The sequence below is a fragment of the Coccomyxa subellipsoidea genome, assembly GCF_000258705.1.
Source record: "Coccomyxa subellipsoidea C-169, whole genome shotgun sequence".
Taxonomy (NCBI): Eukaryota; Viridiplantae; Chlorophyta; class Trebouxiophyceae; family Coccomyxaceae; genus Coccomyxa; species Coccomyxa subellipsoidea.
This window is the reverse complement of record NW_005178041.1, coordinates 3,048,387-3,073,516: the sequence shown is the minus strand read 5'-3', so window position 1 is coordinate 3,073,516 and position 25,130 is coordinate 3,048,387. Positions and strand designations below refer to the sequence as shown.

Sequence of the window (25,130 nt, the reverse complement as noted above, 5' to 3'; positions counted from 1 at the left end):
GGCGGCTATGCTGGTGCGTGACGAATGTGGGTCTCAAAGTAAATGATTAACAATGCATTTCACGTCGTGAAATCGTCGCTCCTTTTGTTCCCAGGCATGCACTAATGCGTTATGCCTGCCTGAAGGGATGGATCTCCAACGAGAGATTGGGATACTCAAGAAGCAAATAGAAGACAAGAGCAAAGCCGACAATGTCGAGAAACATCGTCTCAGGGTGGCTCTCGAGGAGGCCACGGCAAAACTCAAAGCAGACGAGGCATACTTTGACAGACTAGGTAAAGAAGTCGACTTCATGAGCCATACTCGCCAATGAATATAAATATGAAGTCTCTGTTCCCTCCAAAATATTTCCATGATTCCTCAGCGACTGCTTCGCACGCCTTGCTTCAGTCTGATGTACCCCTGAGCAGGTATGCATATCAGCCTCCCTGAGGACAACCTGACTGATGCTTGCAGTCAAGGAGAACGAGAGGCTCAAAGCCGCAAATAGGCAAAATGGCGCAAGGCCCTCACGCAGCCATTCCTCCAGCCTCGAGTCGCCAGCTCGCAGCAGCAGCCCCGCGCACTCCGCCGGTGTGTCAGAGAGCCCCGGCCACGGGGAACACCCCAACACAGCTCCCTCAGGGGCATTTGCATACGGCAATGCCGGCATTGATGCCCCTGACAGACCTGCAGCAGGGCACAGTCCCACGCGCGCTGTCGCAGCTGTGCAGCAACCTAGCTCTAGGGATCACAGCCCCCTCAGAGCTGATGCCAGCAGCCAGGGGCGGCCGCCAAGCAATAATCCAGGGCCTTCAGGGCGGCCGGCAGAGCTCGGCGCGCTTGCCAACGGCGACGGCGCCACATCGCTGCCGCTGCCAGGCCGCGCGCGCGGCTCAGGCCGGTGGCAGTCTCCCAGCGTGAGCGGGGCCGACCAGCCGACGCTGCCGGCGTCCCGGGAAGCTTCGCAGATCGGCCGGCACAGCAGTCCTGCTGCTCTGGGGCAGGGCGGCTACTCCAATCTCAGGTGTTGCCTCTTCCTCATGGGATGCTGTGCGAGCCGCTTATATTTCTTTTGACCTATTGTGACGGAAAGTAGTCAATGTGTAGCAGCTCTTCAATGGCGACCACCCAAATACAGAAGTCTTCCCTGATGTTAATGACTTCGTCATGTGGGTGGTTCCTGCTTGCAAAGCTGCTTATGCCGTGCACTAGACTGGATGTCTTGCTCGTAAATTTCTAGAGTGCAAGCTTGCACTGATCAATTTCATCTGGCTGCAGGACGAGTTCGCCATTGGGAAGACCACAGGAGGCTGGCAGGTCTCAGAACTACCGCAGCAGCGCAGACCCAGGGCAGATGCTGGCCCTGCTGGGCCCGGCATCAGGCAGGAACACCTCTGAACTGATGCATCCCGACGACATGCAGCGATTCGGATCTGAAATGGAAGCCCGCGAGCTGGCAGGCACCCTCAGTCGGGTATTGGATGAGCTGGAGCCGCTCCGGGCGCTGCTGCCTCTGCTGGGACGACTGCCCACGGCCCTCAGCGCCCTCGACTCACTGCCCAGGATCCAGGAGAATGCCTCGCGCGCTCTGCAGATGACCGCCCAAAACAAGGTGTGCTGTTGTTTGTTGGCCCACGTGCTCATCCTAGCCCTGCAAGCCTGTTGAAATTTTGGAGAGGCCTAATGCCTCCAACTGTCACCGATTGACTACCTTTTTGACAATTCTAGGTTTGGACAGGAGTTGTTACCCCCAGGAATGGCTTCAAAATGAAGCAGGCTGTAATTACAACATGATTGATTAGTGGGAAAGCTCCTAGTTTTAAAAATCCGAGGAGTAACTGATGACTGGTGATCACAACAAATGGCAATCTCTGGTGTCGCAGGAGGAGCTGCGCACGGTCAGCAGGATGGTGGCAGTGGGCAGTGACATCATCGACCAGAATAGGAAGACCGTGTCGCAACTGCAGGTGAGGCTGGACTGATTGACTCACTGTCTCCCTTCGCCCCACCAGCATGAATGATGCCACATCACCCATCGCGTCAGCTCTGTCGAAGAATGTAGAACAGTCAGTAGCCGACAGAAGCTTCTTCTGGCTGATTGTTGAGCATGAATCTGCCACAGGAGCGCATGGCCAAGGAGGAGGCGGAGGGCCAGGCGCGAGCCGCAGCCAGCAGGGCGGCCACGCAGCGAGTGGATGCGAACATGACAGCGCTGCGGCGCGAGCAGAAGCAGAGCGCGCAGAGCGTGCAGAGCATGCAGAATGAGCTCGGCAGCCTGCAGACGGCGCAGATGCCCGCCCGGCTGTCCGACATGGAGGCCGAGATTGCCGCCCTGAAGGCCCAGATCGCTGCGCAGTCCCGGCCCGAGCAACAGCAGCCGTCCGCAGCCGTGCGGCATGTGCCGGCACCTGCTCCCCCCACCGGCCCCTTCCCCGCTGCGCCGCGGCCGCTGGACCCCCGGCCTCTGATGGCGCTACATCCATCAGCTGCGGCTCCTGTGAGGGCGGTCGCGTCAGCCCCGGCGGCCGCTGCAACGGCTCCGCAGCCGGGGAAGATCATTGGCAGCAGCTGGCCGCCCTCGCAGCAGCAGCACCGGTCGCCGACTTCCCTCAGCGCCGTGCAGCCCTTCAGCGCGGCTGCCCCGCAGCTCTCCATCCCCTTCCAGCTGCTCATGCCTACGCCTGCAGCTTCCGCGCAGGTGCTCACGACGCTGCCGCCTCCCCAGTCGATGAGTGTCCCGGCATCAAGCAGCATGCAAGCACCCCATGCTGCGCAGCCGAGCACTGGTCAGCAGCAGAGTGCTGTTGCTCACCCAGCCGGCGGACAGAAGCAGCCAGCCAGCGGCCAGGACGGCGCCTCAGCCGGCAGCAAGCCGGCCACGCTGGTTCCGGCGCGGCAGGGACTCGCCGAATTTGGCGCAGCGGCCAAATTAGGCGCTGGTTCCCCCGGTTCGCAGGGGGTCTCCTCGCTCGAGCAGGCATCCACGGCCATGGCGCTGAAGCTTCCGGCGGTGCCTGCGCCCTCGCCTGCTCTGCTGTGGCAGCCAAGCACCAGCCCTGTCCTCTTGAGGCCTGCAGCTGATGGCAGCCAGCAGGCCAATGCCATGGCACCCAGACAGGTGAGGCCCGGTTTGAGTTGTCAAAGAGTCAAGGATTCTTAAGGAGGAAGCATCACACACGACTGTAACATAGGTTGCTTGCCACCATAATCTCCTACAGAGAAGATCTAACTACAAACTGCATCAGATTGATGGATGCAGTGTATGTGCAACCTGTGACAGAGAGGTAAGCTGACTTGTTTAGGGCTTGCCTTAGAGCACATAGGTGAACATGCAACAGATTTTGCGTGCTTACAATGATGTTGTCCTTCTTGCACTCGAGCGTCCCCGCCATTCATGTGTCCCTGACACCCAAGGACTTGAGTTTTACCACTTAGTGAAGGTGGCCATTTTATCTTACGGAGGCTTTTCGTGGCAGGTCGAGGTGGACATGACGCAGAGGGACAACCGGCATCCATTCCAAGACACCTGTGGCGCTTGTGAGGCTGCCTTCAACAGCGAGGTTCAATATTTCTGGCACCTCAATTCAAAGGAGCATCGGGAGGTCCTGACCTCAAATGCACACACCTACCGTGCGTTCACACTCTCTTCTCTCCTGTCCCCAAGGATGTCTAGTGTGGGAGGGCTTTACAAATGGGATGGAAAATGCGATTGAATGTTGAGACAAACTTCTCAAGGGTTGATGAAGCTTTTGTGTATCCTGGCGTTCATCTCGAGAATAAATTCACCAGGGGCCAAATTGGGTGATTGACCAGACTTTGTGCATGCTGTGCAGAGGCTCCTAGCCAAGAGGTGAAGGCCTTCAGGGACCAATTCGATTGGACGTGCCGGGTGTGCGACCGCTCGTTTGCAAATTTGAAAGCCTATGCGGCGCACTGCACCCAGTCCAAGGCGCATGAGAGCAAGCTCGCTGCCAAGATCAAGAGTCTCGCGCCCAAGGTACAACCTTCTTGTCCCTGTAAGCCGATGTTGCGATTTTCCCAAGTGCTGGTCCAATTTGCTATGACCTGGCGTGGTAAGCAGGCAGCTCTGCCTGTTGTTGAAGTAATACTGCTCATGGTGTTGTCCAGAGTGGCATACGTGCCGCAGTGTGTTGTCTTTCAGCATGTCTTTGCACAGCAAAGGCTTTGCACAGCAAAGGCTGCATCAAAATTCAAAGTGCGTGTCTGCGCAGGGCCGCAAGACGAAGGCGCGACCTTTTTCCTCGGGCAAGGTGGTGAGGGATGCCTGGCTGGCGGCGCAGAGGGGCTACTACAGCCAGCCGGCAGACGACGACCGGGATCCCAGTCCCACCGTCAGGCACATCAGCATCGACCGGGATCCCTTCAGGGCCTCCCCTGCGGGACAGCAGGCCGGCGAAGCTGCAGGCAGCCCCCATGCTGCCGCCGCTGCCGCGCCCAACCTTCCTCCGCAGCGCTCTCGGGAGCAGTCGGTGGAGGAGGGCGAGCTCATCCCAGGGCAGTCCCCTCGCGCGACGGCGGGCCCAGTGCCGGGAGCCGGCGTCGCGCAGCCGCCGAGCATTAGCGCACCGGAGGCGCAGCAGGCCGGGGCGAGCGGTGCAGCGGGGGACGGTGCAGTGGCGATGGAGATCGACTCTGATCGAGCGGTTTCGGAGGAGCCAGGGCCGGGGCAGCTGCCAAGAAGCAGCCAGGAGGCGCTGACGCAGCAGCAGCAGGCGGCGCGGCAGGTGTACGCGCTGCAGCGCCAGATGAAGGAGCAGAAGCGGCAGGAGCAGCTGCAGCGCCTGAACAGGTCCCTCGGCTTCGCCGCCCCGGCCGCCTCTGCCGCGCCCATCACGGCCCCCGCTCTGTCGCCGCCCTCCCTGCCCCTGCAGCAGCCGTCCAGCCCCGTGGCGTCCAGCGCAGCCCCTACAGAGCTTCTCCAATCCGCGGGTGCCCCAGGCACTGTGCTGGCAGCGACACCCGCCTCCACAGGTCCGCCAGCTGGCACGGCATCAAGCGCCGTGTCCGCCCAGGGCTTCGGCTCGCCACAGGCGGTGCACCCGGCAGCGTCGGCTGCGCCGCCGAGCGCCGGAGCGGCGGCGGCGATCCTGGCCCCTGTGGCGGCCGCCGGGAACGCCGTTGCAGACCTGATGCTGCCAGACGTGACCGCTCCGCTGGTGTCGCCAACAGCTGCTGTTGTGACAGCCGTCCCCGTGGAGCAACATGGGGAGGCCGCGGCAACAACGTCAGCAGCCATGGCCGGTGACAAGTCCTCCAGTCAGCAAGCCGAGGCAGCACAGGCCGCCGCTACACAGCCTGCGGCCTCCAGCGCGGCTCCTGGCGGCGGCGCGGCTGTCACCGGCTTGGCAGTAGTTGCTGCGGCGGACGCGCTTGTGGGTGCACTTGCGGCGCAGGCGGCACCTGATGTCAGCTTCAGCAGGACGGCGCAGGAGTTCCTGGACGGCCTGTCGTGGTCTCAGCCATCACCGGCTCCTTCAGAATCAGCGCCCAGCACTGGCACTGCTGTGCCTCGCGAGCCTGTATCTGCAAGTGCCCAGCCAACGGTAGTGGTGCAGCCTGTTGGCCAGGATGCAGTGCCTTTTGGTGCAGCAGCGAGGGAGAAGCTGGAGGGAACAACGCAGGAGGACACACCGGCAGCAGCAGCAGCTGCGACACTCTCGGTTCCAGAGCTTGGTGAAAGTGTGCAGACCGGGCAGCCACCCGAGGCACAGACTGCGGAAGCAGCCTCAGAGGCAGCCCCAGCTGGCATGCAGGGAGAGGCTGAGGCTCCGATCTCCAGTGCTCCAGCTACAGCCGGACAGGAGCAGGTACCAAGCGGCACGAGCATGGCAGATGTTCCAGCAGCTGTTGCTCAGATGGAGCAGTCTGCCGCAAAGGCACTGCCCAGCAGTGCTCCTCTGCACGAGCCTCCCTCACCAGTGGTGATGGATGCAGCCCAGACACCAATGGGCGCTGGTGGACCGTCCAAGGGAGCATTGCAGCCTCAGGAGGATATGCCCGCACAGTCCTCGGCCGCTGCAGCAGACCCTTCCCCCTCGATGGTCTCAGCGGCGCCTGCGGCTGAGCCGGAGCTGGCAGGATGGCCACCAGCAGCCTCAGCAGCGCTGGGCGGGGACCCGCAGCGTTCAGCAAGCGTGCCTGCCGCAACAGAGGCACGCCCTCAGGCGGACGTCGGAGCTTCCGCTCTCCCCAAAGCAGGCGAACCGGCTCCGGTGACCTCAGCTGCGATGGCGCTGCCGCTCGCCGCCCTTGGTGGTCCACCAGGTCAGGGCGAGCCTTCGGCAGCAAAAGAAGGGCTGACCTCTCAAGCGCCTGTCACATTACCGCCACCGTCCGGTTGGGAGGTGGGGAGGAGGACAGACTCACCGCTGCAGGGCGAGCAGCATCCGGGCGTGGCTGGGAAGCTGGCCAAGGCGGCCGCCGACAAGGCGGCAGCGAAGCTTGTGCCGCAGCCGCAGCCGCCTGAAGCTGCTGCGAGCGCGCCGGCGCCGATGTCGGCCCTGCCGCAACCTGCTGTGCAAATGCCGCCGTCTCCGTATGTGCCGTCTCCAATTGGCGGTGATACATCATACGCTGCAGGCCTGGCAACGCCCCCATCATACCAACCATATCCCGGGTACTCGGCTGGACAGTATGGGGCTCCTGCATATGGGGCCTCACCATATTTTGGATATGGGCCTTCCGGCGTGCAGGCAGCGTACAGCGCGCAGTGGCAGCAGCCATTCGCGCAGCCCAGCTATACCACTGCTTTGGCGTTGCCTCCCAGTGCTGCAACCAGCGCGCCTGTAGCCACAGAAGCAGGGTGCGTCTCAGACTCTGTTCTTGGGCAATGCTCTGCAGTGTCCATGACGCTCTGTGGGAGATAACTCCCATAAATTTCCCATGTGTTCCGCAATCTCTACTGCCGTCCACAGACACGGCTAGTTCCCAATTTGCAGTTGTATCTCAACATAGCAGTGTGTTTTGCGCATGCAGGACCGTCGAAGAAGGTGGAGAGCCACCGCCCCCGGGCGCGAAAACTTCAATGGATGCCAAGCTGCCGGCGGCTGGCGCAGGCCAAGACATCCCATCCATGCCTTCCCCGGTCACAGCAAAGCAGGGTAAGGAGCCGCAGAGCGGCGGCTCTCCCGGCAGGTCCAGCGCAGTCAAAGCAGTGATCAAGCGGCGGCCCATGATCGTGATGAAGCTGCCGAGCAGCCTCCCGACACCTGCAGAGGCACCTGCACCGGAGCTGCAGGCACAGGACCCAGAGAAGCCGAGCAATCAGACAACCGCTGCAGAGTTGCCCGCCACAGAGGTGCCCCAGGTGCAGGCTGCAGAAGCACAGCCGGCCCCTGTTGAGGAGACAGCTGTCCTCGCGAACGAGGTGGCTGCCCCTACAGCAGCCCACGACTGCGATGCAGGTAAGACGGATGTGCTGCCAGCTGAACAGGATACCAAGGCGGATGAGGCAGAGCAGAGCGGCTCGCAGTCGCCCAAGACGCCGCTGTACTTCCGGCTGACGGACGTCGCCCTGGGGGAGGCCGCGCTCAGTCAGGGAGTCACGGCCGGCGCCGGCTACGGTTCTATGGGCACCTCCACGCCGCTCAGCACCGCGGCTACGGTGCTGCGCGGCACGTCAGCAGCCAGATCAGGCGCGCCAGCGGCGGCCAGAACGGCGTCCGGCAGCCCGGCCTGGACCCGGGTGGCGCGGCCGGCTCAGCCGACGCGCGCCCCGGCAGCGGCGGCGGCCGCACCGGTCCCATCGCCCGGCGTGGCGGCTGCGGCGGCGGCCGCAGCGCAGCCGCGGAAGGAGCCCTCGAGGGAGCCGGCGGGAGCAGCACCGTCGGCAAGCAAAAAGCGGCCGGCGGAGGCCGTCAGAGGGTTGGAGCGGCCGCTCAAGCGCACAGTCATCAGGACCGGCTGCAGGTTGTTTCATGCCCTGGCTAGACCTGCGCGCACAAAAATTGCTGCCTGTCATATCATGTGCATTTGTGGGGCACAGCTTGTTGTGCACCCTCAGTCTAGCTCTAGCAGCTCAATGCTGAATCATGCTTCGAAAGAGATGTCAAAACCCATCTGATACTTCCTTATTCTTGAAGGATCTTGACTGTGTTTATCTGGGGTGCCCGTTGCAGGCCTCCTGTGCAGCAAGCTGCGAAACAGGCAGCGATGGGCAAGCCAGGTGCTGCCTACAGTCCTACAGCCCAAGAACTCCCATTGAATGTGTCTCGGAGAGGGCTTGCAACACACTGTTCTGCATCACATGTGAGCAAACCTGTCCTTACCATTGGTACCATAACCTTTTTGAATTTTGCACTTGTCGTTGATGAGCTGATTTGTTCTAAGGCGCAGCTGCGCCAGCAGCACATTCCGCCAGTCTGGACAGCGCAAGTACCTCATCGGCCCACCGGACCCCCGTCTCCAAGGCTCCAACGCAAGGCGCAGCAACTCCCCAGCCAGCCGCACAGGCTGACAAGGCCCCCTCAGCTGGGCCTGGTAGTGAGTCTCCACAAGCCCAGCAGAGGACTCCTGTGCGGCAGCAGACGCCCAAAGACACGCAAGGAAAGGAACCGGCTTCAGCGCAGAGGACTGTAGCAGCTGGGGATGCATTGGGGGCGCAACAGCAGAGCAGCATTCCCTCTGCAGCCAAGAGCGCTCCAAAGGAGGCTCCTGCAAGTGCGCGCAAAGCAACGGCGCCCTTAGCGAGCAGCAGCGGGAGCAAGAAGGAGGCGGCAGCAACGGGACTTAGGCCTAGGGAATCTCCAGGCAAGGCGAACACCCCCGCCAAGACAGGCTCGGCTGGGAAATCCGCCGAGACAACCAAGCGCCGCAGCCCTTCCAGCAGCAGGCCAGCGGCGCCCTCTGCCGCCGGTGGCGAGAAGAGATCTGCCGCACCTGCGCAGAGCTCAAAGCCAAGGGTATTCAACCCGATGCCCCCAAGCAGCAAGAGGCACGCATCACATGGAGACCGCCCCAGCGCAGAGAAGCAGCGAGCGAAGCCGAGCGAGGAAAAGCAGAAGCCAGATGCAGCAAAGGGAGCGTCCAGGAGGGAGGCACCCAGGCAGCAGCCGTCGGACATTGCGCGGGGCAGCAGCCATTCGCGGCGGCCCGAAGCGAGCGGCGTCAGCGACAGGAGGCCGGCAGACGCGCCAAAGCACACCGGCAGCGCGAGACCGAGCCCAGGCAGGCAGGACAGGTCCCTGGAGCACAGAGAGCACCGCTGTGAGCACCGCAGCGCGACGAAGCCCAGGAGCACCGACACCGACCAGCCGCACCCGTCTTCCGGCAGGGACGCCCCCGGACGAGCGCCGCGCGTGCGCGAGCGCGACCGAGCGTTTGGCGCGACGACTACTCCCAGCAGCCCCGCCGCGCTCAGCGTGCGCAGCAGCGCCAGCGCACGTAGCGCGGCCCCGGCCGGCGCCAAACGGCCGCGCGAGGACGACAGCCGCGAGGAGCAGCGGCAGCAGTCGCCGGCCAAGAAGCCGGCGCCGTCCCCAGCAAAGAAGCCCGCTGAGATTGCCGGGAGACCCCCGGCGGAGGTCGCCAAGAAGCCGGCACCTGCGCCAGCTCAGAAGCCCGCCACACCTGCCGCGAAGCCGCCGCCTGCCGCTGCGAAGCCGGCACCGGCGCCGGTTCAGAAGGCAGCCGCACCTGCCGCGAGGCCTGCGCCTGTGCCCGTCCGAAAGCCGGTAGCGGCTCCAGCAACGGTAGCGCGGAGGCCATCCGACATATCGCTCCCTGCGTCTGCCCCTGCAAAGGCCAGCAGCGGATCTATCTCGAGTGCCGGGACGTCTGGCGGGCACCAGCAGATTCCATCCCCGAGGAAGCCTGTGCCAGTTCCTGTGTCTGCCCCAGTGGCTGCCTCGCAGGGAACGCCTGCCGCCGCGCGCCAGCAGCAGCCGCCGCAGCGAAGGCCGTCACCGGGGAGCAAGGACAGGCGCGTGCAGCTGGAGGAGGGCATCGCAGAGGTCCGCTCCAAGCTGAGGCAGCTGGAGCAGAAGAAAGCGCCTTTGCAGGCAAGCCACTCTCGGGGTGATTTGGAGGTTCAGAGAGCATTTCGCTGGCCTTGCTGGTCCATTTGGGACCACACTTGTGCTTTTCCTCGTCGTCAATCAGCGCCTGACCATCCAGATAAGCTCATGAAGCTCTTGTACTGTGAGATATTGAGATCGTGAGAATACCCAGGCAGTTGTGCATGACAAGAATGAGTGTTCAGTATTTTGCCTAGACCAGTGAGGACGCTGCAAGAGCAGTTGATAATTTTGACGACAACTTTTGCTTCTTGCCCCCTTTGCCTGATGGTTCTGCAGCACCCCGGAGAGCTAACCAGGGGTGCGAGCGCGTGTGTATTACCTCAAAAAGCACTCCAGCTACATTCATGTGGGTGCACCATTGGTTGCTCGTCGTCAGCAACGGAAACGAGCCACCGTTGACGTACAGGACGCTCGGCCCTGCTGATGTCAATATGGATGGCCAGGGACCCCCCGGGGCGCGTACCTTCTCCTTGCAGCCGCCGCCGGACGCCATCCGCAGCGGCCGCGTAGTCACCATCTCCAGCGCCTCCCAGCCGGGCCCCCACGTCACCATCGGTGGCCGCCCGCGTCAGGAGGGGGGTGCCAGCTGGGGGGCCCCCGCCGCCACTGCACCGCACCAGCAGCACTACCCGCCGCGCACCGAGTCCCCCCGACACTTCCACCGCTGTCCCCCCGGACCGCAGTACGGTGGCGGCCCCCCGCCGGAGCAGCAGCCGTTCCTCGGCGGGCCTCCTTTTGAGGAGCGGCTGCCGCAGATGGGCGGCCCCCCGGGGCTGCACATGCCGCCGGTCCCCTCCCTGCCCCCGTACCCCCCTCCCTTTCTGCCGCCGTTGTATCACGAGCCCCAATTTCCAGAGCGCGGATCGCATCGCGAGCAGCCGCCGCAGCAACCCCCCATGTTTGACGGTGGCGGGCCGGGGGGATATTCCGGCCCGCAGCAGCCGCCCTGGGCCGGCAACTCTTATCTGCCCCCTGATAATTACCCCTACAGGCCCTTTTACGAGGGGTGATTTGCAGCGCTGGATTGAAAGCAGCTCAAAAGCAGCGGTTTTCACATTCCCACAGGCGTTGTTTTGAATCTGCAAGACCTTTTGGAGGGGCAGCAGGCACCACTTTGCTGGGGGCCACAACCAAATATTTTGTGGAGAACAAAAATAGTTAGTCTCTTTTCAGGAGATTCCGGCAAAAGAATGCCAAATGGCAAGGAGCATGTGTATAAGCGGAATACTAGGTACTTGTAAATTGGTATAGGAGGGTTTGAAACTGCTCAGCAGGCGCGAGCTTATTCATACATCGCACAGGATTTGGGCGTCCTGTAACAGATCTCACTTTTTGAAACAAATGCTCTGCGATTGTCTGCAAAGCAACATCTGGATTGATGGCCAACCTAGGAAATCACATGCATAGAACTGATGTTCCGCTGGTTTTTGCACTATAAGAAACCAGCAAGCAAGCTCGCTCATTGTGTGTGAGCACGCCCTGCTCCAAAGTGCAGGACCTGGTGATGGAGTAGTGAACATGAACATGAACTTGAGGGTCCCTGAAGAGAGCTTTACTGAAATCCGTCTGCCATTTTGTCCTGCGCTCTGCAGGAAGTGCATAACGGAAGCGGTGGCCACTTCTGTGTAATAAATTTCACGTCGAGAATACATGCAGACCTTGCAAATGCACCATCTTGTACTTGGAAAGAGCTGCTCACAAAAGCTGAGCCAGTGATGGCATCCGGTGAGTCACCAAACGGCATTTCAAATGAAGTTCATTGTGGACTTGAATGATCACTGCGTGCAAGGCCAGACGCCACATGTACATGGCCCATACGTATACAATACTGTTATGTATGCACCATGTTATCATATCCTTAGCAGGACTCAATGGTGTGAGGAGTCCTATCCACCATCATGGTAACTTCAAGTAAGTTACCTTGAATGTCCTATGATAGCAAACCTACAGTGTATAGCACCGGCGGCCGGCCCAAGGCGGCGCAGCCGGCGGTGCTATGGTGCCGCCCATGAACGGCCGTGGCAGGGTGCATATCGAGGGATATTGAGATTGACTCGTCTATAAATTCCTTGTGTCCTTCCTCTTGAGAGTGATTGAGAGTGATGAATGGGTGTCATGTAGGGTGACCTGGCGCTGACATGGCAGGCAGAGCAAGAGATCTCTACCAAGGCGATCGAGAGATCAGCATCCCTGAAGAGTCGGCATTCCTTGGATAATTTACGATTGTGTGTTGTGCTGGAGCACGATCTCTAATCCACCGCGACGATTGCAACAGAATTCCATTCTTTATAATATTCCCATCATATGGTACGGCAGTGAGCAATATTGACAACACCGTGAATAATGTCCCTCAAATAATCTCCTTTGACGTCATGTGATTCTCTATGGAAGTTTCAGACAACAAAATTACAGTACCGGGCTTTGAGAAGTTCAGTACTGTCCAGGATATTCTGGAACAAAACAAGTGCGTCTCATCTTGCTGTGCTTGACAAAACCCGCTTCTCTATACATAGATTGTCATTTATTGCTGTTCAAGCAAAAGCTTAACACCTTTTTTCCACTGCCAAAGACTGATCAACAGTGCGCTTTGGTTTGGCTAGGATCTTGATTAACGAGATCAACACAAATCACGATTTGAGGACTCCAGAAGCCTTGGCCAGGAACGTTGTTCTGATCCGAGAGCTCAACAACAATACAGCAAAGGTGCACCCTCCTTGTGTCGCTCCTGGTGCTCTGTAAAGTGGATGAAGTCAGACCTGATAGACACAGTCTCGAAAGCACAACCTCCAGCACATTCTTCAAGCCTCTGTGTTATCAGGTGGTGGAGCTGTACAAGGATATCAGTGCTTCCTTTGAGGATTTGGGCAAGGAGGGAGATGGAAATAGCGCCCCAACACCCACTAGCGCCGCATGATCCTCTTTGATCAAGCTCGTGATGGGAAGGAGCACTTGGATCAGCAGGTGCAGGATTGCAGTGCCAGTTGCAGGACAAAGCAGGCAAAAGAGCTAGGGCCAAAGTCCATGGCCAGAGGACCTGTCAGGGAGCAAGTACTTGGTCTGAGTGCTTGCTGGCATGATCCTTGGGCGCTGCGTCTAACACATTGGAATGTCCCCTTAAGACCTTTTAAGGATCAAAGTCGATTCTTTCTGCGACGTGAAGTGTCAAGATTGGCTGCTTGACTTCCTAATGCTGGCGGCAAATAACACAAGACGTTGAAAATGGTATGAACCCTCAGACAAATAGTATTGTATCTTCTGAGGCAGACATTTTGTTAATGTTGTTGTATTGAAAGGTCTCCACGTTTCCACACCCAATGTGTTGCAATATGTTTGCAGCGCTTTCGAGGTGCGCGGTGTACTGAAGACTCTCTATATACTATGCTTGCAATATGCCTTCTGGATTCTCTGAATTGTACGCTGCTACAGAGATGTTTTTGGGGGGTGCAGTGTCTTGCAGAGTTGACGAGATCGCCCAGACTGACCTGAAGCTTCATCTTGCATCAGTTCGAGACATATCAAAGGAAACCATAAAATGCTGAGCGTCATTGTTCTTAAGCATGTGACTAGAATCAGCAAAATGCCATTGGCACTAGTGCTCAAGGCCAGCTACTTGAATGCAACACTTCAGCCCCTAGAAATATTCATTGCTGATACTTGTTGGAAATCTTGTGAGGTTCCCACACAAGGCCTACTTGTATACATCTGACAAATAGACTGGGCACCTCTCTACCATTATTCGAGTGTGCTTAAGTAGCTGGGCTCCAGTAGCTTTTTTACCAGCACACGATGATGTCACTTCCCAGAATAGAGATGTGTCACAGGACTCTTGGTGTCGAAGACTTGAGGGATCCCAGAACCCTGTCCACACACACTTACACAACAATGACAGTCCTACTATAAGTACATCAGCATGCCCACGGCGGCGACAGGCGTCAATCGTGACTTGTCCTCCCATTAGAGGCCTTGTCAGAAGCTGCCTTGTCACCCGCTCCAGAGCCCTCACCAGAGCCAGATCCCCAAACCTGCAACAGACAGAGAAACATGCTCAAGACTGCATTTAGCAAGTGACAGTACTTAATAGAGCGTCATGCCGTTCAACAGTGATAAAGTTAGAAGATCTGGACCTTACTCAAGCCGACCTGCAGTTCCCTCCCTTTTCACCCTGCAGAGAAACCCCAGAGAGCAACCCTGATGAAAGGCTCCAACAGCACATGCATGCGCTGCTGGACGACAGAATCCACATTCCTTCCAAAAGAAGCATCTGACAGTCCGCATGCTCTCTTTGGAAAACAGCAGTCTCAGCCTTCCTTCCCCTTTCAATAATTCTTCCACCTCTATTTCTGTCCTCTCCAACGATGAAAACTTTGTGGCCTGCCGTGAACCATGAAATTCTGAAAAGTAGATTTCAGATGCCTGCCCAAGGGGCGCACCCGCCAGGATGAGCCGGCCGGGCTGGTGGCGGCTGCGCCAGATTTGGCGGAACGGGCGGCTGCGCGGCGGCCGTCCTTGGCCTCAGCTGCCTGCATCAGCGCCGCTACCTTCTCCTGCGTCGCCTGCCGCACCCCCAGCGCACACAAACAGTTGGCTTCCAGTGCTCTTCTGTGGGTCATTGAAGCAGCATTGCCCCAAGGAAGAGCCTTTCCCATGGAGACACTCTGTGCTGAGATGCTGCACTGTGCAACAGGCTTGAACAACCAGCACACACAGCAAGCCCTGGGAGACAATTTCCGCTGCATGCTCCTACTGGGCAATCTGCACGCACGCCGGTCATGCCTGGAGGCACCTTTAGAGCCAGGGCACGGCAGACCTCACCACTGACATTCATCATTCACTCTGCCACCACAGCTGCCTGACAGAAGCTGCTGTCAAAGCCGGGCCCTTCTCTGAATCTTTAAGAGGGACCCCAGTCACAGTGGCACACCAAATATCTGCATGTGATTCCTTCGAGTCAGATATGGGAGCAGCAAAAGAAGAGGCTGCACCTTCTGCAGGCGTTCACGCAGGTCGGCGATCTCGTCGCGCATGTTGCCCACCTCCTCAAAGGCCTGCGTTGCCGTCTCCTCGGCCGCCGATATTCGCATCAGCGCCGACGCTTTCTCCTCTGAAGCCTGCACCAACACGCGTGCACCATCACAAACAATGGAGCTGGCATTGACAGTCTCTGTATGCAATCTTTCACATGCGCATGTTAGGCTTTCTGCACCCTGTTTGTTCAGACCTTTGAAAGGCAGGAGGGATCCGTGCACAATGAAAGAGGGCACCAGATGCTTCGATGCAAGCTGCCATGATACAAGTCCGGAAATTCCTCAGGCATAAGTGTATGTGGAAGCAGGACGTCAAGGAGGAGTGCCCACCTTGTCTCTTTCCACCCGGGTCGTCTCGTAATCCTTAGTCAGCCTCTCCACGTCCGCGCGTAGTGCAGTTACCTGTGCCACAAACCTGCCCTCAGACACTCTAGCTCTGCACTGATCCTTGCAGCGCTGAATTTCCTTGACTCCAGCTGACATGTTGTGAAGCCAAAGGCATCTGGGAGTCAAAGACAAGGCGCCAAGCACGCACTGGTCATTCCCCCATCAGCAGTGGCTCAATTCCATGACAAAATGCTATGACTCACTCAGGCAGCCTGCTTCAATGCAGCCACAGGCCACAGGTATTCCCTGTGGTCAGCCGGACAGGACAACCACAGGACTCCTCACCTCGGCGTCGTGTGCGGCGGCAGTCTCCTCGCGCTGGCTCCGGCTGGACTGCTGCAGCTGCGCGAGTTCGGCCTCCAGCCGCTTCTGCACCGTCTCCATCTCGGCCTGCGCAGCCGCCAGCCCCCCTTCGGCATCATCCGCCCGCGTCTCCAGCTCGTCCCTCTCGCTCTGCACCCTCGCCAGCTCAGCCTGCGCCACACCAGAAGCAGCTTCTGTTGATCAGCAAGATATTGCTAATCCTAATTGCTCGTTGCATTGAAGCATGCAACTCAAATTACTGAGCACGTCACACTGAGAACCGGATATCCTCCTCCCACCCAAGATGCTTGCTTTGCTTCACACGGTTGAGCTGCACAGCAACGCCCTAAAAGAATGGGGTGCCTTTCAGTGACACCACCATCCGATGAAGCCTCATGTGGGAATTGAGCACTGCCAATCGGTGCTGACCCTGTTCTCAGCAGAAATGCAGATCAAGAGGGGTTTGGGAAGGGTCAGGACGGGGCGCGCACCTCTAATTTGGCCACGTCGGCGTTCAAGCGCTCGGTGACCTCCTCAGCGGTCGCCTCAGCTGCGGCCATGTCCTGCCGCACCGACTCCAGCGTCTCTTGTGTCGCCCTGTGCGCCGACTGCTCCCCCTCTAGCAATGCTTGCGTGGCCGTCAAGGCTGCCTGCCCAGCAGCGCACACATTTCTGATACAATGCAGGATGACAGACGCACAACTGTGCTTGTTGACAGGACAGGCTTACAACCCTCGAAAAATGTATCTGCATGCCGGCCACAAGCGTCTGGGATATTAGACACAATCCGGTAAGGGCGTTGATACAGGCGAAAACATCAAATAGCGGTGGCTGCACTACTTCCAGAGTGTTATGCTGTGCCAGTGAAGAGCAAAAGTTGAGAGCCACCACTCAGTACAAGCCACCCTTCCATGAGAAATTCAATTGTCAGTTGATCTCACCTGCAGCTCATCTCTCTGCTGCTCCAGCTGTGAGATGCGCTCTCGCGCATCTGAGAGCTCGTGGCGCACGCCCGGCAGCAGTACAGCCTCCGCTGCCTTCACCTGTAAGCCAAATGTGACCGCTGCTCAGATTTATAACATTTAAAGGTCCAACTACACAGTATAGGGCCCCATTGATGATGAGACTTCCTGTCAATTCCTCCAGGTGTGTCAAATGCACCAGGTATGCTGCTAAGTCTAAGGCTCTGCAGGTCTGAGAGGCAGTGTAGGAAAGGCACTCATGAAGAAGGAAGCTCACCCGCAGCTGCGCAGTCAGCTTCCTCTCGGACGCCAGCAGCCGCTCGGCTTCCGCGCGCTGCGTTGCCTCCTTCTCTGCGTGCGCCTCCAGCTCTGACAGCCGACTCTCCGTCTCCAGCAGCTGTGCTTTGAGCTCCTCTGCCTCCCATACAGCCTGCGCAAACATTCCTCACATCAGGACCTGATTTTCAATTATCAAACGTATAGATTACACCACAGTTAACACAGGGTAATCATGCCATGCTCCAGGCGCTACAGGTGCAACTTATTGAGGTTTGATAGCAGGAATACACTTTCATCATCCTTTCCATTCCTTGCAAGTGAAGTATGTACAATTACAAGCAGAGGGCAAACAGCTAAAATGCTCTCAGGTTGCTGCGCAGCACCTTGTCACGGTCTGAGAGTGTGCGTGCGCTGTGGCTCTGGTAGAATGCCAGCTCGCTCTCCAGCCTCTCAGACTTCTCCCGCTCAATGCGCCACTGCTTGTCAACTGTACGTTTGGAGGTGCGGTGGTTGATGAGGTCTTCATACAGCCCATCGCGCTCTGCATTGACTGCCTCGAGCTTGCGCATGCACAAAGATCAGAAGTCACGTGATTGTCGTGGATCTGAAGACAAAGAAGCTACACAATCATACATGGCTTTGGTAACGGATCTTATCTACCCTGCCAAATCTGACTCTTTGGAAAGATTTTCTTGAGTGGATGGCAACATCCAAACAGGGCCTTTTCATACTACGAGCAGGGAGGGAAAATGACAATTCAGATCTTTTATTGGTATACATTTACTTCTCAACAGCTTGGCATTGCTTCAGAAAAGGGCTGTACCTGGGCTCTGAGCTTGTTGGTCTCCTTCTGCATGTTGCATATTCGCTCGCTGAGTACGCTGGAGGCACTGAAGATGTCGCCAGATGACTGCATGCATAGGCTCTCTACATCCGCTGCTAGATCGTTGCGTTCGGCCGTGAGCACTGACAGCTGATGTTCCAGGTGTTTTATCTTTGCCTCAGGGCTCGCATCCGGCGCCAGTCCAGAAGAAGATCTCGCGGCTGGCGCCATTACTTCGGCCTTCCAATCGTCAAGGAAGACGTAAAGAAGATGTGCAAGCCAGGTGGCTGCTTAGAAACTTTCTATTCGTCTTCTTTGTCGAGGATACTCAGCACTTCCAAAGCAGAGAGACTGCACGCTGCAACAGCGATAAATTATTGCATTGAGATTATGTGGGGACCATCACAAGATTATATAGCGCATCTCAGCACGAAAACTTTTTGGGTTGCAAATGAACAAGGGTGACCCTTACAATTTACAGTTTCAAAACCAACGCCACAGCTTTACCAAACACCTATACAACTCAGAAGAAGTACAATCCACCAAAGGATTTGCAACTATGGACGCTGATTGGACTCAATTGGGGAGCGAACCTTTGGGATTGCGCTTACCAGGTAAGCCTCACCTGCATAGTGACTGAGATGACTACAGATGACAGAGCCTCTTGGTCCTTGCATGAGGAGGCGCATTGAATATCACATTTCTGGCCCAAAAATTCTGGATGCCTGCAAATACATTGAAGTGGCAAAAGCATGATTTCATTCTCACGCTTGAATTCATTTCAACTCTAATCTGCATGCTGCAGCCGTGGCGGCTGCTCCAGCTGGCCAGGCCCGGGCTGGAAAGACCTGGAGCATTTGCCATAACTACTTGAACTTCCACTATCAACCATTGAATTCAAGTCTTGAAGTGCTAAGTGCCGGTGTAGAAACTGATAGCACCGATGCAGCATCGACATATGACCCATGGGATGTAGCTGATCCGCTGCAGATGCAGCTGTTTTGCGTCATGATCACACATGCCATGATGCCATAATCAGTGATTATCACTGATAATTTATCAGTCAAATTTTATTTAAGGGGTCATGGTGATCGATCACCAGTGGTGATTCACCACGGTGGAGTTCAAGCATCACGCTTCCTTATCAATCATGGTGACTCACATCAGTCGGACTAGACAATAAATTCCCAAATAATTGAGAGACCACAGATCTTAAGCATACCATCAAGGCGCTTGCCACAAAGAAAGATGCACTGCAATATTTCCATGCAAATGACATGATCATCATTATGAAAGCAATCAATGACCGCCAAGAGCAAAACAGAAAAGTCACCTAGCATATCTAAAACCCTCGCACCTCCGGCCTTTGTTCAGTGCAAATGGAACAAGCTTCGAACAGAGTTCCCCATTTCAACCAGCACACAAAATCGCAACAAGCCCTTATGGAGAGAGGTGGAGTTTCCCAGTCTGTCCGCCTGCAGTGCCCAGAATGATGGACAGTAAGAATACGAGGGCTGCAGAAATCCTCGTGGGCATGTCGCAGACACCGATGATCACGTACAGATATCCCAGTTTAGTTTATTTCTCATTCTATCAAACTGAATGGCAATGGGGTGCACAGTAGACGCCATCTGCCCTAGCTGTTAAGCAATTGCAAGCAATGCTTGCACACCAGCGTTCCACCACCGCCCCCAGCACTCCCTTGCGCAGCGTCCAGACGCAGACATACTCCTCCATAGACGACAACAGCACAGTCTCAAGAGCAGCACTAAGATGACAGATGTGTCCTTTAGAAGCTGATCGGCACAGGCACACACATGCCCGGCCCGGTCAGCTTCTGCAGATGTCTTGCCAGTGCGTCAGTGGTTGGACAGTATCCCTACTGCACTACAACGGACACTGTCCTACCAGAATCAAGTGGAACGAGCTACATTGTTGCACGCTCTGCATCACGGCCACCTCGAGCAGCAGGTCCACAGAGTCTCTGTGGGCTGTGCTTAGCCACCCAGTCATCATCATCTGAAGCTGGTGAGCACTGGGGAGACCCAGCCGGAGAAGAACTTGTAGATCTCTGGCCGGTCGGCTTTGCGCGGCGTGGAATCCCGCGACGGCGATTGCTTCAGGTCGGCAGAGGCCGTCAGCGGCGCATTCTGCGCAACGGCCGGCGCGCCCCGGGATACGCATGTGCGCGACCGGATCGGCGCGCCGCCGTTGCTCAGCTGCGGCGGAGGCGGCCCCCACTTGCCGCTCGCTATCGGCGAATCCGACCCATTCAGCACCTGCACACCATACGCCCGCACTTTAGCAGGCCCGCATACAGCAACCGCCTGTAGCTGCGAAGTAGACATTCAACTTGCTTGAACTCGACCTCGGTGACATCAATCTGTCAAGTCGTGGCACTGCACTCTCAATGGCAGTGCGTTGAAGGAGCAGCGCCATTGAGAGATTCAAGTTTTGTCAGCCATCCCTGGCAAGGTTTCGAGCAATTGCCGCACGCACCTGCGGCAGCGGCTGGCAGGCGCGCGCGTCCACGGCCTGGGGGGTTGAGGCCTCCCTCCAGTCCAGCCCCTGGCGTTGCCTCTCGGCTGCCGCTTTGCCCAGGTCACTCGTCACATCCCCCGCCCCCTGCTCCTGTATCAAGGACAACAAACTCGTCAGCACCAGAGGCTCTTGATCCAATCCCGAGTGACAATTTAAGATTGCCAGCATGCACTTTAGATAGCCTCTGTAGGACGCGTAGCAGAGGAGACCCACTTCCAGGAAAAACTGATGCATCTAATGGATCATGAATGCATGCGCTGTGGTGAAGCAGAGGGGAGTATCACCTTGCCAGCGTTGTCCAGGGCCCAGTCGAGGCTGGAGCTGGAGTCATGCGTGCCCATGGAGTGCAGAGACCCGCTGGAGAGCGGCCCCAAAGCCAGACCCTTCTCCTCATCCTCCGTCACCAGCTTCTCCGCCACCACATACTCACCTGCGCACACATGTCCACCCACAAGTTAGTTCTTTGTAGTGCCCCTCTGCTGGAGCCAGCCCAGTTTTCTTCACACATTCATGCTATGCATGCTGTAACAGGGTGCCCCCACCTAGAGGTCATCTGGTCACTGATGACCCAGAAAACACAAAAGCTGACAGTAGTACGCCGACAACAACCTCCCTGTGCTGCATGACATCCCTGTAATGGCATTGACAGGATCCCTGGACATGTCTACTGTGACTGTGGGAGTGGGTTGGTCGGCAGTCGCACCCTGGCTGATGGGCAGCACCGACTTGGTGAGCGCAAACACAGTCGGCAGCACCATGAACAGCCACACATCCACCAGCAGCGCAACGTACTCGATGGACCTGCAGCAAACATGCGAGGTGGCTTCCCTAGGACATGTATCTGGTCACGATGATGACCCATCATGGAAATTCGAGGTTTGCTATTGCTCACCTCCACAATGGGACATTTCTTGTATTGTACAGCCGCGGCCTCACGTATCTTCGCACAACCTGCAGTCGATATTGCCAATTCAAATTTTTGGAGCATCTGGGTAAGCAATGAAGTCCTTCCAAGGAGCTGAGGCACACAATGCCATTCACAAGAAAGAGACCGGCGGTTACCTCATTGCAGGTGGCTAGCGAGAAGAAAATGGGAATTCCCATGATCCCGAACACCGCAATGAACTTCAGAGCCATAAGGCTGATAGCTGCATCAAGACACAACAATCATTACTAGCCTGAAAGCCTACAGCCCTGCACAAACATGAGCAAGTGCATCTGAGGGTGTGCCTCCATGCTGACCAATGCCATACACAGGCGTGTTGGCTTTGGACTGGCATCATTCCAGATCTCAACACCTCATAGACCCATATCATGGTGACCAACGGGGGTGTTGAGAGCTGGTAAGAGGCCCAAAGAACCTTGGCATTGGACATGGTGGTCATAGACCATAAGGTCTAGTCTACTTGATGGGGAGTCAGGATGCAGCACGCCGAACGCCTAGGGATGGGTAACTTTTGATGAGCTTAGAAGAGGGCGCAGCACCTGTGTGATTGATGAACCCACTGACAAACACAGCCCAACCAGCAGCCATTCCCATGTAGAAGGGTGCGGTAGCCGGCAGCATCTGCGCTTCCAGCACCTACACAAAAAGCAGAATCTTCTTCAACAAGCTTGCACTCCAATCCCGGATCCCAGCTTTCACATTTACTGCAAACTCAAACATGCCGGTATCCAAAGCAGAGAAGCTTTCACCTTGTCAGGCAGAAAAGGATGTTCCCATCAATTTTGAACACCAACACGGCAGGCAATTATAGCGGCAAGGTGGGTACTGCCATCCCAGGAGCAAAATCAGGTGCGGAGGAGGAGCCTGCGCACCTTGAGGCAGAGGGCGACTGTGGTCCATGAGAACTTGGGCATGCTGCGCGCGTGCTTGAGGCAGTAGGCAAAGTCGGCGCAGCCGCGCGCGTGGCGCTCCGCCTGAACCATGCGCGCCCAGATCGTCGGCCACCATCCCGCCGCCTGCAGGTTGAGCATGTTGATCGGGGATGGGATGGCCACCAGCCGCACCTGCACACGTCAGCACACACGCATCAGCGCTATTTCTGAGCGCCTCTCACTGTCCCTGTTGCTCTACACGTCATGGCCAGCAACACCCCTGCCAAGTCCAGAATTGACAGGAGGCAGGTCTAGCATCACTGCCGTTTGAGGGAATGAGCACCGGAAAAAGATTTCGTCCACATATCTGCAGGGGCAACCGTGTGTGATGCAGCAGTAGCATGCTGTCAGGGGGTGTTTCATGCAGGTTGGTGTGGCCCCCACCTGTCCCTGCGTCTTGAAGTACGCCTTGACAAACATGTGGAAGTCCTCCCCAATGGCGTCCTCGTTGGTGTCCCAGAACTCGATGTGCTCCAGCAGCGACAGAGACATGGTGTAGTTGGAGATCGGGAAGCCCAGCTGCATGGGGCTGGCCAGGTTCTGCATCGCCATGGCTGCACAGCACAAGGCAGGCCCGTTAGCTGCACGCGGTGACTGCCACAGAACATGGCTAAATAGTTGACATGTGCTTGCTCTCCCATTCCTGCCAGTAATAACAGTCCCAAAGACAAGTGCCCGTGCAGGAAAATGTCTGAAGGGAGGCGCACCTGACCACATGAAGTCGTGCACGCGGGTGAAGACGGGCACATCGTAGGCATTGCGCTCAAAGAGGATGGGGGCAGCGTACACCTGCACCAATTAAACAAGCCCTTACTTCCCTTGCACTTCAGAACCCGCCCAGCGACCGGGGACAGAACCCCGATCTGTAAGTCTGATGTGACATAGAATGGTGGGCTCTTGCGCTGTGGCCTTAGGCGCAGTGGCCAGAGTGGCGCTCACCAGCAGGTGCGGGTCCTCTGCAGCTGCTGCAGCCCTGTCAACCTCTTCTACATAGAGTGCGGGCACTTGCGCATCGGCGTCCATGTTGGTCACCATGATCCGCTTGGTGTCCAGACCTGGTCGCCAGATGGACACACCTCAGATCATCGCAGGGCTACAACTCCAACACCATCACAGATAGGGTGCAAAGAAGTCATCATAAGCGTCATGGCGCATGATCAGTGTCATTCATTCTGATCTCCTAAGGGCTCTCAACAAACTAGACCGCTATGGAGAGTAACAACTCTGCCCATACATCGTAGCGGCACGACACTTTGATCAGAGCAAAGGGAGATAAATCGCACCCATGAGGCGGAACTCCAGGAGTGCACCACGAGCTGCCCAGTCCACATTTGACGCCTTTCCCCTCATCTCCCCCGGCTGCTGTTTGTGGCTTGTCCACATAATGTGCTTGAACCTGCCCCCACAAATATGGCATGCTCAGATGCATCATACATAAGGCTCGCACGAGGCACCTTCAAGAGAGTGCTGCACTGCAAAACAAGAACGCCTGTTTGAGAATACATGGGACACTTGCCTGCCCTTGAAATCCTCTGCCAGCTTCATCGCCTTGGCCTCATGCCCATCCTCGGTTGCCTCCATTGCAAGCACAACCAGATAGCGCTCTGCAGCTGTCTTGTGGTCTGCCAACGCCTGCAGTGTACTCTTGAGAAGAGACATGGGCTCCTGCACAGGGGCAGACAAGGACATTGGCAAGACGTTGGCCAACATTTTGATACCATTAAAAACTGTCAGATTCTCACGCATGAACGGAGTCTTGGGAGTACCTTGTAATTTGGAATAATGAAGGCATGCATGAATGGCCTGCCCACATCCAGTACAATGTGCTGCCCTGCCTCATCTGCCACATCCCCATCATTTTCCAGAGTGCCAGCCTTGAGCCCGCTGTCACGACTCCAGCAGCGGCTTCTGTGCTGCACTTCCTCGACAGCTGCGCTGGTCAACGGCACGCTGCGTGAGATTGTCTGCTGAATCCGGCTGATCATGCCCACCATGCGACTCAGCTGCAGACACACAGGCTGAAGCGTCAAGATGGTGTGGCAAGGCAGTGACTGAATTATAAAGTCAGGAACTGCATCCATCCATCAGGCACAGCATCAGCGCATTTGGTGTCAATCTAATTATGTGTGAAAGTGTTTGGTCCTAGCTTACCTGGGATAGGGACACAAGGACGAAGACGATCATAAAGGCTGCCACGAACAGAAACCACTGTGTTGGGAAGAGCAGAGGACCCAAAAAGGTCCCCAGGATGCTGCCCCACGTGAAGCATGGGATGAAGAGCTTGTACCAAAACAGTCCCTCAAAATCTGCCGGATTCATCGGGTAGCCCCCGATTTGCTCAGAGGCTGGGGAATTTGCCCTACGATTCCACACAGGAGACTCGTCACGCAGAATCCTTCATGCATTATCAGATGTGGTCTGCAAGTATGGAAACAGAAAACAACAGCTTGCAGAGCAGCTGGCTCTATTTCCAAGAGTATAAAAAGTATATGCCCTGTGAACGGTTGAGCATTAGCCGCGTCTGGAAACTGGAGGCTCTGCGCGGAAGGGCAGCAAGAATTAAAAAAGGATTTATCTGCCGTACCTTTGATAACAGGTCTCTGCAGAATTCTGTGGGAGGGGGGCTACTGGAAGCTGTGAGCCTCACAACAGCTGTATTTCTGAAACAGTTGTGCTCAAGTCCGCCGACCTCCATCAGACTCGTGCATCTCTGCCTGTTCAATTTCAACCTACTAGAAAAGCATCGCGGCTGCTCTCACACAGCTCCAAAGACACAGTCCAAGGCCTGTGGTGTCACGTGCCTTTGCAACGACTTTTTCAGCAAAACAGCAAAACAGCACGACGGGATGGACCAAGCACCTCGAGCACTGCGGGGAATAAACAGGATTGAAGTGATGTGCCAAAAGGAGAGGTC

General features: G+C 57.0%; 4 protein-coding genes across 4 annotated transcripts; 2 read left to right on the top strand and 2 right to left on the bottom strand.

Annotated features, from left to right (window-relative positions):
• Positions 1 to 127: 127 nt before the first annotated feature.
• COCSUDRAFT_64692 (hypothetical protein) lies at positions 128 to 11,029 on the top strand (the record flags this gene model as incomplete). The annotated part of the gene is made up of 12 exons (XM_005651346.1): positions 128 to 275; positions 457 to 1,006; positions 1,261 to 1,594; positions 1,866 to 1,949; positions 2,105 to 3,100; positions 3,459 to 3,612; positions 3,816 to 3,979; positions 4,215 to 6,805; positions 6,979 to 7,911; positions 8,121 to 8,167; positions 8,338 to 10,028; positions 10,463 to 11,029. 12 exons carry the CDS (start codon positions 128 to 130, stop codon positions 11,027 to 11,029), a joined length of 8,259 nt encoding a protein of 2,752 aa, XP_005651403.1.
• A 1,205-nt stretch (positions 11,030 to 12,234) lies between these two features.
• Positions 12,235 to 13,421, top strand: COCSUDRAFT_21939 (DUF1313-domain-containing protein). Its single transcript, XM_005651345.1, has 3 exons — positions 12,235 to 12,483; positions 12,620 to 12,722; positions 12,838 to 13,421. The coding sequence occupies exons 1-3, from the start codon at positions 12,404 to 12,406 to the stop codon at positions 12,931 to 12,933; spliced, it is 279 nt and encodes a 92-aa protein (XP_005651402.1). The 5' UTR covers positions 12,235 to 12,403; the 3' UTR covers positions 12,934 to 13,421.
• A 390-nt stretch (positions 13,422 to 13,811) lies between these two features.
• Positions 13,812 to 18,028, bottom strand: COCSUDRAFT_39833 (hypothetical protein; the record flags this gene model as incomplete). The annotated part of the gene is made up of 10 exons (XM_005651344.1): positions 13,812 to 13,877; positions 14,450 to 14,572; positions 15,002 to 15,127; positions 15,374 to 15,445; positions 15,716 to 15,904; positions 16,225 to 16,383; positions 16,675 to 16,776; positions 16,973 to 17,125; positions 17,358 to 17,534; positions 17,798 to 18,028. The coding sequence occupies 10 exons, from the start codon at positions 18,026 to 18,028 to the stop codon at positions 13,812 to 13,814; spliced, it is 1,398 nt and encodes a 465-aa protein (XP_005651401.1).
• An 898-nt stretch (positions 18,029 to 18,926) lies between these two features.
• Positions 18,927 to 24,980, bottom strand: COCSUDRAFT_64690 (hypothetical protein). Its single transcript, XM_005651343.1, has 16 exons — positions 24,801 to 24,980; positions 24,368 to 24,575; positions 23,983 to 24,219; positions 23,720 to 23,881; positions 23,500 to 23,578; positions 23,156 to 23,271; positions 22,924 to 23,005; positions 22,601 to 22,770; positions 22,157 to 22,348; positions 21,824 to 21,920; positions 21,401 to 21,486; positions 21,231 to 21,289; positions 21,042 to 21,139; positions 20,623 to 20,768; positions 20,297 to 20,428; positions 18,927 to 20,076 (listed from the first exon to the last, which is right to left on the bottom strand). The coding sequence occupies exons 2-16, from the start codon at positions 24,533 to 24,535 to the stop codon at positions 19,813 to 19,815; spliced, it is 2,088 nt and encodes a 695-aa protein (XP_005651400.1). The 5' UTR covers positions 24,536 to 24,575; positions 24,801 to 24,980; the 3' UTR covers positions 18,927 to 19,812.
• Between the last annotated feature and the right edge of the window lie 150 nt (positions 24,981 to 25,130).

Excerpts from the sequence above, each read along its gene's own strand:
- COCSUDRAFT_21939 (XM_005651345.1), top strand. The coding sequence starts at position 12,404 with ATGGAAGTTTCAGACAACAAAATTACAGTACCGGGCTTTGAGAAGTTC. Across the intron at positions 12,484-12,619 it reads GATATTCTGGAACAAAACAA|GATCTTGATTAACGAGATCA; the intron begins GTGCGTCTCATC and ends TGGTTTGGCTAG. Across the intron at positions 12,723-12,837 it reads TCAACAACAATACAGCAAAG|GTGGTGGAGCTGTACAAGGA; the intron begins GTGCACCCTCCT and ends CTGTGTTATCAG.
- COCSUDRAFT_64690 (XM_005651343.1), bottom strand. The coding sequence starts at position 24,535 with ATGAATCCGGCAGATTTTGAGGGACTGTTTTGGTACAAGCTCTTCATC. Across the intron at positions 24,220-24,367 it reads TCCTTGTGTCCCTATCCCAG|CTGAGTCGCATGGTGGGCAT; the intron begins GTAAGCTAGGAC and ends GTGTGTCTGCAG. Across the intron at positions 23,882-23,982 it reads TCATTATTCCAAATTACAAG|GAGCCCATGTCTCTTCTCAA; the intron begins GTACTCCCAAGA and ends GCCCCTGTGCAG.